This window comes from Calypte anna, chromosome 6, assembly GCF_003957555.1.
Source record: "Calypte anna isolate BGI_N300 chromosome 6, bCalAnn1_v1.p, whole genome shotgun sequence".
NCBI classification, from domain to species: domain Eukaryota; kingdom Metazoa; phylum Chordata; class Aves; order Apodiformes; family Trochilidae; genus Calypte; species Calypte anna.
Genome location: NC_044252.1, coordinates 31086064 through 31101755, shown reverse-complemented (window position 1 = coordinate 31101755; position 15692 = coordinate 31086064). Strand labels below are relative to the sequence as shown.

The following is a 15692-nucleotide window of genomic DNA, read 5'->3' as shown; positions in this document are numbered from 1 at the left end:
AGTTATCCTCTGGGCTCACATTTCTTTTGCATCAGTTTATGTTGTTCTTCCTGGTTGTAACACTGAGTTTTCTATGTGAACACCTATAAAATTAATAAGAAAAAAAATAAGGCTGATGGATCTCTGTTACTTGGAGAATAAGTTTGTTCTGAGCACACAAAGCCACCTCTCCATGAGGGAACAGAAAACTGTGATTCAGAAAGGTTCATTCTGTCCCATCAGCAATTATTTCTGGTTCATTAACCTGATTCTTGTACTGAAGCTACATCTGAGCCATGCACTTGAGCTGTAAGAACTCTCTTTCCTTAGGTACTCTGCTTTGAAGGCTCTTTCTTCACCTGCAGGTCTGTGGTTATCTCTGAACCTCTATTTTATTTGCATTCCTGTATTTTTAAAGTGACTTCCACCCCCAGAGTGAGTCTTAATTCCTTTGCCAACTTTGCTGGAGCCCATTCCCCGCTTCCAGGGTGCAGGATAGTTGTGCACCATCCTTCCTTGTAAAGAAAGATGCTGAGCTCCCAGGTGAAACCCATTCCAGTTTAACAGCCCAAGCATCTCAATGTCTTCCCCCTTGTAAAAGGAAGCAGGTGTTAACACTGATTTTATAAAACTCTGGTTTTATCATTGCTTTTTGAAGCTGTGCATGTACTCAGCAAGTAGCTTGGGCTTGAACCAAACCTTCCTTTTATTTTTCTGCCTTTTTTTTTTTTTTCCTCCCCCCTTTTTTTGTTTTTTAATTCTCAGTGATGTGTTTTCTCTCTTTATTAATTATTTTAAAATTTATTTTCAATTGTTCTGTTGGTTCTTTTTGGCAGCTCTAATTAGTTTGCAAACTTGGTGGATTCCATGTAGATGATAAGAGTTTTAAGAGACTAAAGTTTGTGTTACTCAGTTTGAAATTAAAATTGGAAAAACATGGCTTTGTGAAGGGAATTTTAATTGTGCTTGTGTGACAGATGGGGTTATTCCACATGCAGCACAGCTCTTGACTGTATTTCTTTCATCATTTATTGGGTCCTTTTTGAACTGTGTTCAGAATAACCTTGCAGCATTAAATGCTTGCTAATTGAGAAGATGAATTTTAAATTTTACTTTAGATTAAATAAATGTGTAGATGAGGTGTGCTCCTAGGTGATGATGAAAGTGCTGGGGGTTTGTGGGTGGCAGAGGAAGGGTTGGGAAGGTAACAGCAGGGGTCAGTGGATTGGAAATACTTATTAAATTCTTCAGCTTTATGCAGCAATTAAATTCTTAGCTAAAAAAAAAATAAATCCCGACAAACACTCAACATAAAAAGTTGTTGGGTTTTTGTGTAATTGGTTCTTGGGTGTCTTCTAGAGGAGATTCACAGCTTCCTGCAGTTTTCTAGGACTTCAGAAAACTGGGTAAGGTGGGAGCTTCAGCAAGGATCAACAGGTGAAATAAAATGTACCAAGACTTGCAGTGCTTTTACCTCTCTTTAAGATTGGGATAGAAATTCAAGTGCAGTGAAGTTGTTTTTTCCCAGCCAGCAATACTTCAAGCTATAACTGTATTTACACCCCAGCAAGCAGAAGCAATACTTAAATCATAGAATCATAGAATTGGCTGGGTTGGGAGGGACCTCAGAGATCTTAAAGAACTTAAAGAAGTAGATGCAATGTTCTTGTTTCAGGTTTCAATCCCAAATCCAACAAGGCCACTTTTCAAGAAATACTGTATTATATTACACCACATCTGATTTGCCCTGGTGCCAAACCTGAAATACTTCTGTGCACAGGTTTGGAACATTGTCCCTTGGTTTGTCCTCTCAGGGGGTTCTGCTTCTTCTTCTGCACACATATGTAGGGATGACTGCCCACAAAATTCTATGCCCAAAGGACTTTGTTCCTTTTGTGTCCCTTTCATTTGCACAATCTATCCCATTGCTTGGAATTTTCTAACACTAGATTGTATCCATTTGTTGTTATAATTAGCCAGACTAATCTTACATGTAGTTTTTAAAAATACAGTTTTATTCCTACTTATGGCATTTTAGATATTTTTTACAAAATTAAACAGCACTGTCAAGACTCACAGCGTAAACCTGAAACTAAAACCAATAAAAATTTATGTTCATATAATGCTGGCTTGTCACTCATGTCCAAAAAGTAAAACTTAAGAATGTAGCACCTTTTGCTTTGGTAACCTCTAGCCTGGCTTTGGCATTGCCGAGTTTCAAGACTAGAACTGAGTCTTTGTAATAGAATCATAGAGTCACTGAATTCATAGGATTGGCTGGGTTGGAAGGGACCTCAGAGATCATCAAGTCCAACCCTTGATCCACTCCCGCTGCAGTTCCCAGCCCATGGCACTGAGTGCCACATCCAGGCTCTTTGGAAATATCTCCAGACACAGAGAATCCACTACTTCCCTGGGCAGCCCATTCCAATGCCTGATCACCCTCTCCAGAAAGAAATTCTTTCTAATCTCCAACCTAAACCTCCCCTGGCACAACTTGAGACCCTGCCCTCTTGTCTTGCTGAGAGTTGCCTGGGAAAAGAGCCCAACCCCCCCTGGCTCCAACCTCCTTTCAGGGAGTTGTAGAGAGTGATGAGGTCTCCCCTGAGCCTCCTCTTCTCCAGCCTCAACACCCCCAGCTCCCTCAGCCTCTCCTCATAGGATACACTTGAAAACTCCCCCCTCGCCCTCTGCCTGCCCAGCAGAGCCTGGAGAATTGATAAAACTATTTGAAAAGTGTCTTTGCTTCAGTTTTCTCACCCATAGGGTTTAACTTGCACCATAAAGCTAAAGTTACAGATTAAGGGAGTCTCCTGACATGAAAATGAATAACACATGGTTTATTTTAGCTGAAGCCTGCACACTCAGATCACTGCCTTGCAAGGACTGATGGACTTGCAGTGGAGGAATTTGTAGTTCAGCTCCTTTTTTTTTTATGGGGACAAATGAGTCAGATTTTTAATTATACTTTTTTTTTTCCCCTCTTTAAATACTATCTGTTTTGTTTTGTTTTGTTTTCCCTCCTCTTGTTCTCTCTAGTCACCAAATAAAAAGAAACCTAGAATTTAATTAATACCACAGTCTTTTTTTTTGTTTTCTTTTTCTCTTTTTTTAGTTTTTTTCCTTCTTTTTTTCCTTCTTTTTTCCTTCCTTTTTCATTCCCTTTTCCTCCCCCTTTTCCTCCCCCTTTTCCTCCCCTTTTCCTCCCCCTTTTCCTCCCCCTTTCCCTCCCCCTTTTCTTCTTTTTTCCTTTTTCTCCTTTCTTCTTTTCTTTTTTCTTTTTTCTTTTTTCCTTTTTTCTTTTTTTTTTTTGTTTTTTCTTTTTTTAGTTTTTTCTTTTTCTTATTTTTTCTTATTTTTCCTTTTTTCTTTTTCTTTTTTCTTTTTTCTTTTTTCTCTTCTTTCTTCTCCTTTTCTCCTGCTTTTCTCCTCCTTTTGTCCTCCTTTTGTCTTTCTTTTTTCTTTTTTTTTCTTTTTCCTTTTTCCTTTTTTCTTTTTCCTTTTTCATTTTCCCATTCTTCTTTTTTCTTTCTTTTTTCTTCTTTCTTCTTTCTTTTTTCTTTTTTTTTTTCTTTCTCTTCCCCTAACTGGGTAATCCAAAGTGACAGTGACCAGATCTGAACCAGTTATTCAGAGGAAAGGCACAATCCCCTGTCTTCACCAGCCCCTTACAAAAATCCAGTGTTTCTCCAGAGATTTATCACTCATCCAAAGAGCAGCTTGTGGCTGTGTGTTTGAGGGGGAAAAGTCTGTAATAGGACTTCTGCACAGTCTGGTTTCTTACTGGCATCACCAGAAGCCCTTTCTTAGGGACAGAGCCTTAGAGGGGCTGAGGTTGTGTTCCCTCTGAGCTGGGAATGGTCCAGTCAATGCCTGCAGATTGAGAAGTGGATCTCCCAGAAGCTGCCTTTCTATTTCTAAAATCTTCTTAATAGCACCTTCTGAAGAAAAGGAGGTTTGAATTACTTTGGCTCTCTATGGAATTCCCTCCCAAGCCAGCAATTTAAAATATTGGCACTTTTTAGTGTTGCTTGCCTTCCCCTTCCCTGGGAAAAGTGGGGTAACTGACAAGTGATCAAGCAGCTTTTTGTTTTCCCTTTTAAACAGAATATTCTTCTCTCATTAAGCTCAAAAACTAATGGAATTCTTGATAAAATCTCAGCAACAAACAGGTTTTTGTATATAGTTTTTATTTAACTTTTAATTAGAAGTTCCTGTTCACTATTACTTTGCAGTTTGGGAACTGCTGGCAAATTAAATCATCCAGCTACTACAAGAGGGTGAATAAAAGCATGTAATATATACTAGGTTTTTAACAAAGGATTTTTTTAGGTTTAAATACATACCAAAGCTGTAACATGTTTAATGTGGAATCCACCAATAAGGAAGTATTTATATCTAATGGGTTAGATGATGGTAAATAAAGAACTATTACATTTTATTACTCTTAGAATCTTGAACGTGCTCCAGATCATTAAAACTTTGCCTTTTGGGTTTATCATCTGCAGCATATCATTTTGTATGGAGTAAAGAATCTAGGTTTGAAAATGCTTGCACTTTCAGGAAGTTGATTTTTTTCTCCTTCTTCTTCTTCCTCTTCTTTGGGCTTAAAATGGGCTTGCTTATGACCTCGAATTGATTTAGATTTAATCAATTTATATTAAGAGAAATGAGGGCCCTAATTCATTTGACTTAGTGGTGGGGCAGATACTGATGGGACAGTGGGAAAAGACTTTTATAGAGAGGAAATCCTCAGGGGAGTTAATTATTGTACCTCCTAGTAACTAAAAAAATAGAACACGTGAGTTATTTTATGGAATTTTTTATTTTAACTCTGAAAATCTGATTTATTTTTTTTTCAAATAGATGGTTTTGCATGAGTGTGTTTGACTGTTACTGTATCCTGAAGCCCAGCTAATATTTTTCTTCTTTTTCTGCTTTTTTTGCACCTTTGGACTGTCTGCTTGGACCTGGATTTTTGGCGAATCCACCTTGATGCAGTTCACACGATTCCTCTGTGATTCCCCCCTGGAGGTATGTATTCCTCTGCAAGGTTTGAAATGGGTTTATTCATCCCTCTCCACCCCATAAACTCTTATGGTACAGGCTCTGTAGATGGCTGGCACAATATTTGTGTCATCACCAGCTGGTAAGGGAGTTTTCCAAGGGATCTGTGGACTCCTTGGGATAATAACTTGGATAATAAGCTACCACTGAAATTTGTGTTGCTGCATTAAAAGGCAGTAGCAGAAAGTGCTTTGTCTTCTCTTTTCTTTCTCTGAAAGAACAGAATGCAACCCTGTGCTGGGTTAGGAACTGGCTGGAGGGCCGGGCCCCAAGAGTGGTGCTGAACGGGGCTGCATCAAAATGGCGGCCGGTCACTAGTGGTGTCCCCCAGGGATCAGTGTTGGGCCCAGTGCTGTTCAATATCTTCATTGATGATTTAGATGAGGGGATTGAGTCCATCATCAGCAAATTCACAGATGACACCAAGCTGGGGGGAGTGTGGATCAGCTGGAAGGCAGGAGGGCTCTGCAGAGGGACCTGGACAGACTGGAGAGTTGGGCTGATTCCAACGGGATGAGGTTCAACAAGGCCAAGTGCCGGGTCCTGCACTTTGGCCACAACAACCCCATGGGGAGCTCCAGGCTGGGCACAGAGTGTCAGAAAGGGACCTGGGAGTCTGGATTGCCGGGAAGCTGAACTGGAGCCAGCAGTGTGCCCCGGTGGCCAAGAAGGCCAATGGCATCCTGGGCTGGCTCAGGAACAGTGTGGCCAGCAGGTCCAGGGAAGGGATTCTGCCCCTGTGCTCAGCCCTGGTGAGGCCACAGCTTGAGTCCTGTGTCCAGTTCTGGGCCCTCAGCTCAGGAAGGATATCGAGGTCCTGGAGCAGGTCCAAAGGAGGCAACTGGGCTGGTGAAGGGACTCGAGCACAGATCCTATGAGGAGAGGCTGAGGGAGCTGGGGGTGTTGAGGCTGGAGAAGAGGAGGCTCAGGGGAGACCTCATCACTCTCTACAACTCCCTGAAAGGAGGTTGGAGCCAGGGGGGGGTTGGGCTCTTTTCCCAGGCAACTCTCAACAAGACAAGAGGGCAGGGTCTCAAGTTGTGCCAGGGGAGGTTTAGGTTGGAAATTAGAAAGAATTTCTTTCTGGAGAGGGTGATCAGGCATTGGAATGGGCTGCCCAGGGAAGTAGTGGATTCTCCGTGTCTGGAGATATTTCAAAAGAGCCTGGATGTGGCACTCAGTGCCATGGGCTGGGAACTGCAGGGGGAGTGGATCAAGGGTTGGACTTGATGATCTCTGAGGTCCCTTCCAACCCAGCCAATTCTATGATTCTATGATTCTATAACACCCTAAACTTGTACTTGGTTACAATCTGAGCTAAAAGTTTAAGAGAGATGCTGTTGCTTTGTTTCAAAGCGTCCTGGATTTCTTGCACTGTCTTTCTGGTTAATCTTCAAGAGTTAAGCCCTGTGTGAGTGTAATGAAATTGTCAGGTTATAGTAATTACTCTGGTAATTTGATATGTCACAGCTTGACTGGATCCATGTGTGGAGTGTTTGTTGCTTTGCTCTGCTGGGTCCACTGCCCTCTACATTCCTGCAAGCTGGAGAGTAATAGAGCTCATTAGACTTTATAGGAAAAGGGCTTTTATCACCTCGTCAACTCAGGCAGCAGACTGCCATTATATTCTTCATTTTGTATGGCTGGGTAGATGTTGATGCACACTTCCCTGCCAGGTTTATACCAGTATTGTTTCTTACAGACACTTTTTATTGACATTTCGGAGCTTGAATGAAATTTCGTGTGGCACCACTGCAGATGTCTTCAATTAGATGAAGTTAAATAAAAAGGGGTTGTGTATCAGGGGCCAAGGGATTCTTGAAATTCTTTATTCTGAAGCAGTTGCCACAAGCAAATCTACTGGTGGGTAGTCTGTTTACTCTTTTAAGCAGAAATAATGTAAAATCAAATTTAAACCTTACATGATTTCAATTGGTAATTCTTGAAATTTTTAGTACTGTTGTTAGCTGCAAATAGTATGAACACCCAAACTCTTCCTGTCTCTTAGTTCCTGATTTTATTATTCTGTGTAGTTTCTGTTTTGGCTATGGGCTCTGGCACAGAAAAATGAGTACTTTAAAAAAATGATACAGTGTGTAGCAGGATAAAACTTTGCTAGGAGTAAACAGGATAATGGAGAGAGAACTGTTTGGGGTTTTGTTTTGTTTTTATTTTATTCCTCCTTTCATCTGAGAAGCTACACTTAACCATTTTCCATTTCACCACTTTACATGGACAAATGCTGCTTTGATTGGAGAGGTTTGGTTTTAATGGAGGCCTCTGAACCAGAAACCCCAGTGGCTTGGTACCAGGTTCCTGCCAAAGTGCAGTGTGGTGAGAAGAGGGAAAATCTGAGCTGCTCAGGGTGGATTCCTGGGTTTTGGTTCTCTGTGAGTTGAGGGGGGTGTTCTGGGCCAGTGGTTGTACTGGTGTCAATAGTAATCATCCCTGAGTTTGTCCTTCCCAAGTTGTTCCCTGTAATCTTGATACCACAGCTGGAATGAGCCTCAGGACTCAGATCAGCTGTGCCATTGCATGGTCAAATAAGAATCTTTTTAATCTTTTTTTTTTTTTCCCCCTAAATCTACTTTCAAAAGCATCTTTTTCCATTGCTGATTTATCCCCATTGCTTAAGATGTGGATATAGCCATATCTTTTTTCTCCATACCTTTATGTTCCATCCATCTATGACCAGCTGATATTTCCTCTGCCTTTTTAAGCACCTGGTATTGTGGATCTTCTTGTAGTTGGACACACTCTGCTCTTCTTTATCTATCCTGAATATTTTTAAATTATCAGCTCACTTTGCTGCAGTGGGGTTTAGTCCTCAGTGATTCACATACCAGGATGGAAAAGAGAATAGTCCAGCAGGATGGAAAGTGAGCTGCTTTCCATCATATAAATGATCATGTCTTCTCCCTTGGTTTGCCTTTATCCATACTGAATGAATCCTAAAAAAACTGAGGGCATTTGTGACTCTTTGCTCCTCAAAAGGCACATCAGCTTCTGCTTCCCTTCCCTTTTTTGTTTATTGAAGTGTGTTAATTTTTAGGAGATGTGATAACAAATGGTACCATTGCAGGTCTGTAATTCCCCAGATCACCTTCTGTAGAATCCCATCTTTTAGTCACATCCAATGCACTGCTTTGGATTCAAAACTCATTTCATTTGGAGCTCTTGGTTTTTTTCTTTACAGTGTTGTAGCCATCACCGTGACATCTACATGGTAATACTCAAAGTCTCTTGCCATTGAAGCCCCTTGCACCTTCACAGCTTAATTACTATTATTTTTTTTTTTAGTATTTTAAGCTTACTGGCACTGGCCTGATTGAGTAGCTAAGAGGATAGTTTAAGTACTGTATTTCTCCAATAAGGCACAGAAATTAACTCTGTACAGTGCTACAGCTTGATGCTGTGAATTGATTTACTTTGTTTTAGTACAGAATCATGGAATTGTTCAGGTTGTAAAGGACCCCTTGAGATCACCTAGTCCAGGCCCCCTGCTCCAGCAGGCTCAGCTAGAACAGGTTGTCCAGGAGCATCCAAGAGGGCATGGTCTTAAGTTGTGCCAGGGGAAGTTTAGGTTAGATATTAGAAAGAATTTCGTTCTGGAGAGGGTGATCAGGCATTGGAATGGGCTGCCCAGGGAAGTAGTGGATTCTCCGTGTCTGGAGATATTTCAAAAGAGCCTGGATGTGGCACTGAGTGCCATGGGCTGGGAACTGCAGCGGGAGTGGATCAAGGGTTGGACTTGATGATCTCTGAGGTCCCTTCCAACCCAGCCAATTCTATGATTCTATGATCTCCAAAGGTAGAGACTCCACAGCCTCTCTGGGCAGCCTGTTTGACCTCTTCCTCAACCAAAACCCATTTCCTTCTGTTCAGATTGAGTTTCCTGTGTTTTAATTTGCATGCATTGCCTCCTGCCCTGTCAGTGGTTACTCCTGAGAAGAGTTTGGCTCCCTTAGTTTCATTCCCTCCCCCCTCCCTTCATCCTTCAGCCCAGGATGCTGATGCCCTTTTGGGCTCTGAGAGTGCCTCTGCTTGCTGTTTTTTAATGGAAACATTCAGTGCTACCTCTCTGCTGACACAACCTGTATTTATTTGTAGGCTGCTTTCACAGCACCTCCACTAATCCCTAATGAAAGGAGGATGAGGTAGTGAAAAGCAAATATGTTGCAAACTAAAAGATAGAAATCTACCATATGGTAGGTTGTGTGTGTGTGGATGCCTTTGGGAAAGGAGCTGTTGGAATGAATCACTTCTTCAGCAAATAATTTCTACTGGAGTGTAGAAGTCAAAGGTTTCCTGGCTTTTTCTTTTTTCTTTTTCTTTTTTTACTCTGTGTAAGGAATAGCATGGATTTTATGTCTTCCTTCTCCCTCCAGCCACAGCAGAAGGTAATATGAAAAAGTTCATGATAGGAAATGTCATGAAACTTTCCCAAGAAAAATAATCATGAGGTACAGGACCCATTTTTAGTAGACAAGTATGCAGTGCCTTCTGCAGCTGCACAACAACCTGGCATGCAGGTTAACAACAGCAATTTCCATCATAATAATAATTAATAATAATGCTAAACATTTTTATAAGAGAAAGTCTAAGGTGCTTTGAAGAAAACTGGGCACTCTTACCATTCCTATATTCATTGGTGAGCAGTTATTACACTGAGGTGTACTAATTGGGACAATAGGTAATATCAGTTCCTATTAAATATTTAAATGTTAATAATGTATTACAAAATATCAGCAAATGTGTTCATGGACTCATTAGCTAGCAGCAAATGAAGATAGGTAGAATTAATGTGATGGAATAGATTGTGGTTTTCTCTGCACCAGAGTGTAAACATTGGAGAGAAAATAATTTGTTTACATTTTTGCCCTGTATTTGGTTATTTTATTTTATTTTAATCGTTTGAATATCATCAGATTATAATAATTAATTGTGTTGATATTTGTGTAGAAATTGTTAATTTTAAGCAAGTTGGTCTCTCTGGACTGATCCCAGGGCTAGTGTGTATTTTTTTAGGTAGATAAGGTAAACCCTCCCTGGTGGGGCATGGTCACCTCGTGTCACTGGTGTATTTTACATCACCTTTGACAAACACAGTCCCAGGTGGGCTGTGTAATAGTGTGTGAAATGGTATAACCTGCTTGAGGAAAACCTTTCATATTCTAGACCTGTCACATTGCCTGGGTGGTGTGTGAGAAATCAAGTTAAAGGGGCCAAGTATTCATTGAGAAATTGGAGAAAACATAATACTGAGAAGCATTACAAAGGATTACATTGTGTGAGAACTTTTCAAGGAAGAGGAAAATGTTCCTTGTTACCAAAATGTTTCTTGCTTAATGTAACGGAGATCCCTGAGCATTTTGCCTGAAATCAGTGCTGTGCTTATGATGTTTGCTACAGAACATAGCCCCCTTTATGCTCATGACATTTTCACTGCAACTGCCTTAAAGAAATAACTTTAGTTTGGACTTTATTAGACGTTCTTAACTGATGCTAATACTTCAGTTTGCAGAGGCCTGGTGACCAAACCCAGGAGATGCCATTTGGAGGCTGGGGTCATACACAGACACAGCATTTATTTAACTCCAGCAGACTTTGCTTTGGATAAAAATCTTTTCCATGTAGGCTTAGGCCAGCTTTTTAATCATTCATTAAATCCTATATGATGAGATTTTGACAAGGAAAGAAAATATGTTTTATCTGAAGTTTAGGCAAGTCTGTGTTATATTACCAATCACATTTTCCCTTGGCTTGCAGGAGATGTTTCCCTTTTTCTGTCACCAACCACACCTTGGTAGCTGAGAGAAGAACTTAACCTGTGATTTCTGAACTAAGAAATCCTTAGAGAAAATCTCTTACTTGACTGTGTCCCAAATTAAAAGTTTTACCACTGCCCATTTGATTTCATTTAGCTCTGCTAAAAAACTGAGGATATTGTGTAAAACTGTAACTGTTGAATAAGTAGGCTTTCCTTGAATGAGAAGACCCCCAGTTTAACTTGCCAGTCTCTAATCCTCTTATACTGCAGACTGAGCTTTCAGATGTTTGATCATTTCACTTTCCCAGTATCTGTAGCTCCATGTCTAGTTTTATGCTATGAAACCATCCCCCAAAAATGCAAACATAGTATTATATCTCCTTTCTTTTGGGACTTACTGGTTGGGTAAGTCAGTTGAAATGATTTTTGCTCACGTGATTGATTTCTTTTGACACATGTGCTACCAATTAGAGTAACTTCTCCTGCCCATCATCTCTTCAGTCTGTGCTACTGTATCAAAATACTTGATTAAACCCACCCTCTGTTGTTGTAATGCAAACCAGTTGGTAATAGTTGGCAATATTGTCAGATTTATTGAGTGAGAAGCAGCTTTCTGAAGATCTGGCACTACAGTGAAAAACATGACTAGATGGATAATTAAGTTGAGCACAGTGGAATTCAGGATTAAAGTCAACTTGATGTGGGAGAAAATGGCATGCCAGAGTTGGTTGTGTAATGCAGTTTAAATTAGGAGATCATTTTCTTCTTAATTTGAAGCATCAGTTTCTGGCTTTAGGTGCTTTACCACGTCTGGAGGCATTCTTCAGTGCACATCCAAAACCACAGCACACAGGAATAGTGAGTTCCTTTGGGTTTTTGGAGAAGACATTCTGGTGTGGGCTGACAAAGCAGCAGCTCCACAGGTTCTGTCACAACACTGAGTTTCAGGTTTCGTTGGTCATAAAGAGCAAAACCCCACATTCAGATTCTTTTCTCAAGCAACTTTAATGTTTCTGTTGCCAAAGTGCTTCCAGGGCTTGAGGGCACTGAGGACAGAAACATTTGGGTCCTTGCTGCAGGAACTCGTTGGAGACCTAGCTGAAGGTGGGGTTGGACAGGATGACCTTTAAAGGTCCTTCCCAACCCAATGATTCTATTGTGGCTGTCCCAAACAGCTTTGGGATGTGCCACATAGTGGAATGTACCACCTGCATTTCAGCTTTCTGCCTTTGGGCTTCATCCCTTGTTGAAGAGTAAGGAGGTCAAAAAAAAAAAGAGTATCTGCAGGGCTTGGTTGCATGTAAGAATGCATCAAAAACTTGATGAATCCTCTTGTTGTCTTATCATCTCAGCACTATAAATGCTACATGGCAAAAGCTATTTGCAGATTTTTGTTTGGGATGGGTTTATGGATCATGAGTGCAGCAAAGGTCACAAATGATACAACAAACCAACACTGTTTTTTTCCTTTTTCTAAACAGGAATAGCAGGAGTGATTCCTCACAGTATTTCCTTTGGTGTTGAAATTCTTTCTAAAACTGTTTTTATACTGTTACCTACCTGCTGGACAATTACATCCCTCTTTTTTTTTTTTTTGCTTAGGCAGAGAATGCAGCAGATGGACCAGACTGTGGCTATGGTTCCTTCCACCAGCAGTACTGGCTGGATGGGAAGATAATTGCTGTTGGTGTCATTGATATCCTGCCCTACTGTGTGTCCTCTGTCTATCTGTACTATGACCCAGAATATTCTTTCTTATCTCTGGGAGTCTACTCTGCATTAAGGTAAGAGGATTTTTTTGTTATCTGGTTAGAGGTACTGGTAAGAATTGATACTTGTTCCTAAACTTGAGCTTTTATTTCCAGTCTAATTGTTTTACTGGTAACAGTATCTCTAGCAAAGTATTTGTGGTTTGGTTTTTTTGTGCTTTTTTTTAATTTCTCTACAGCTGGCTGCATTCCAAATAGTTTCTTAATTGTCATCTTTGAATAGGAATCTCTCTTTCTAGTTAGCTAAATACTTCTAAAGATTAAAAAAAAAAAACCACTCAGAAATGAAATACCTAGTTTTTATTGCCCTTGAAAATAATTTAGTATTGCTTGAAGGAAAGCAGGAAAAAGTCCCTTCTTTGTCTGAAATAGAAATAATTCTTCCTTTGACCTTTTTCTTAGCCTAGTCACCAAATGAAATTAATCACTTTTATGGTTTTATACACATCAAGATCATAAATAACAGAGTACCTAAAAAATGATGTCTTCTGAATTAGTAGTCTCCTGCTGCACTAGCACTAGGTATTCAGGTATGTTAATCTCATTATCTTTGTCTTAGAAAGCCTGATGGAGAGTAAGCCTATGAATTTTAAAGCCTTAAATTAACTATCAATATAATATTGCAAAACAGCAGTGTGTAGTGAATAATGCTCTTCACTGGAAGACTTTAAGCTAAATTGCAAGTGTCAGCTGGGAAGGAAGGTGTCTCTTCATTTCATCAGTGCAAAATTCAGACTCAGTATTTCAGTCCTCCATAACCCAATTCCAAAAATTCAACTCCTTTTCCTCTTACAAAATAGAGGTTATGAATACTGTACTTGTCTACTGTTCATGATTTTAGATAGTAGAGGGAAGGCTTCACTTTTCCCTGCGAATAAGAACCACTCAGTATTTCTTGTTGGGTTTTTTTTTCCCCCTTTGGTAAGGCTGGTATTTCACAAGTAGCTGCTTCTCCCCTCATTCATTACTTACAAGCCTACATATTTCAAATGATCTTCAAATCCCATCCTTTCCACGACTCAGCAGCAAAAACTCTCAAAAGTAGAATGAAGTGGAAGTGACAGCACTGCAATGCAGCTCAACCTCCTCGGAGTAAAATTGGCAACAGCTTTGAAGGTATCAGATTCCTTTGCAACTTCCTAAATCCTCCCTAACTCTCAAGTTGGGTTTTTTTTTTCCCCTTTTTTTGAAAGAACACCACAGTTGGCTCCCTCTAAGACTGTTGGGAACTCATTTTTATTGCCTTTAAATGCTGCAGAATTTATAAGCTGCTTTTTCAGCAGTCGAGCTATGCACGCATGTTGCACCCAGAGAGTTTTGAATTTATTATGTAGAAAATTTAACATCACTTCAAGAATTCATAAGCGTGGATTATGTCAGGGTATTATTACATGAAGAACTGTGATATGAACAAATACTAAAAAAAAAAAGCAAACAAGTCTTAGGAGGACTTAAGTTTTTTATGTTATATGCTCACCTTACATGGAAAAACATAATAATCAGTCTAATTCCAAGCACCTAGCACATGTAATAAAATACTTCTAAAAATCTAGATTACTGATAGGAAAAAAGACCAATTCTAAACCACAGGAGTTCCAACATTATTTTCTTCATCTACATCTCAGCAAGACAAGAGGGCAGGGTCTCAAGTTGTGCCAGGGGAGGTTTAGGTTGGAGATGAGAAAGAATTTCTTTCTGGAGAGGGTGATCAGGCATTGGAATGGGCTGCCCAGGGAAGTAGTGGATTCTCCGTGTCTGGAGATATTTCAAAAGAGACTGGATGTGGCACTGAGTGCCATGGGCTGGGAACTGCAGCGGGAGTGGATCAAGGGTTGGACTTGATGATCTCTGAGGTCCCTTCCAACCCACCCAATTCAATGATTCTATGAATTCTGATTAATTTAATAATATCACCAGTGCCCCCCAAGTGCCTCAGAAAAATTACAAATAGATGATTGGAGATGCCACAACAGCTACATTAATGCTCATGATGACTTTGAAACAGCTCTTGCCAAACTCCGTTGGCACTTTTTAGGTAAGTGAGTTTAGATACGTGGCCTGAAAGGCTTACAAAAAGGTTTTTAGGTATGTGCCATGCCTGAAAGGTTTACAAAAAAAAGGTAATTGTACAAAAAGGTAATTGTGAGGGTGTTGTCCCTTTCTCATAGCAGTTGAGGCAGCAGGAATGCAGGTAGAGGGAAGTTATGCATTACAGTGATTGCTGCTTCTGGTTTGGAGTGATGGAGGTGGAGGGTCCTCTTGGGTTGGATCACAGCACACACTCCTGGGTAGAGGAAAGAGAAGGACACTTCAGCCTCCCCTGAGGAAAATTTAGCCTAGAGTGGGGTTGACCAAATAGATAAATGAAAGGCAGAGCAAAAACTTGAATTAAGGGTCCCTGCCTAGGGCAGTCAGCCTCAGGGAGCCAACTTTGATACCACGTACATTGAATTGCTGGCACAAAGATTTATTGCCCATGGTAAGGTCCCTGCAGCAGCCCAATATTTCCCTTATTACGTTATAGTCTATTTACTTAGCTTTCTGTTCTCTGAGACTTGTTGTTTTATTAAATCAAGCAGTGTAGTCCAATTGGAAAAAGTATTTAAGAGATTTTGAAATGCAAAGAGAATTTCTTTTCCCTTCAGTGTTCCAGATTTTTTGAGTTGCAGAAAGGCATTTGTTTAATTAGGTCCAGGATAATCTGCATGAAATAGTGAGGTTGTTTTTGTGCCATGTCTTAAGGACTATATATATTAAATGTATCTTTAGAGGTTTGGGGTTTTGGGATTTTTTTTTGGAAATCCATAAATCTCTTTTCTGGGATCTGTTTTATTTACCTGGATTTTCAGATATGGAGTAACTTCTTTCTAGACATTCTCCTCTTGGAGAAGCTATATATTTACACAGAGTTATCATGGACCCATGAGGGTCTTGGGAAACTATATGCAACTGAGCTATTAGGTTTTCAGAGAATTAAGACATCTTCATTATTAGCTTAATACTAAGAGATAAAACCCTCCAGATTTGTATGTACCCCCAGCACATTTCTTACCCTCTCTCCTTTCGAGATTGGAAGAGCCAACATTTATATTTTTTCAACTTTGATA

General features: G+C 40.1%; 1 protein-coding gene across 5 annotated transcripts in view; it reads left to right on the top strand.

Moving 5' to 3' along the window:
- Window positions 1–15692, top strand: part of ATE1 (arginyltransferase 1) — an 85968-nt gene that overhangs the window by 20048 nt on the left and 50228 nt on the right. For all 5 annotated transcript variants that reach the window (XM_030453354.1, XM_030453355.1, XM_030453353.1 and 2 more), the window contains exons 8-9: window positions 4981–5013; window positions 12419–12600. In XM_030453354.1, coding sequence (XP_030309214.1) covers window positions 4981–5013; window positions 12419–12600 — 215 coding nt within the window. The remainder of the gene's footprint in view (window positions 1–4980; window positions 5014–12418; window positions 12601–15692) is intronic.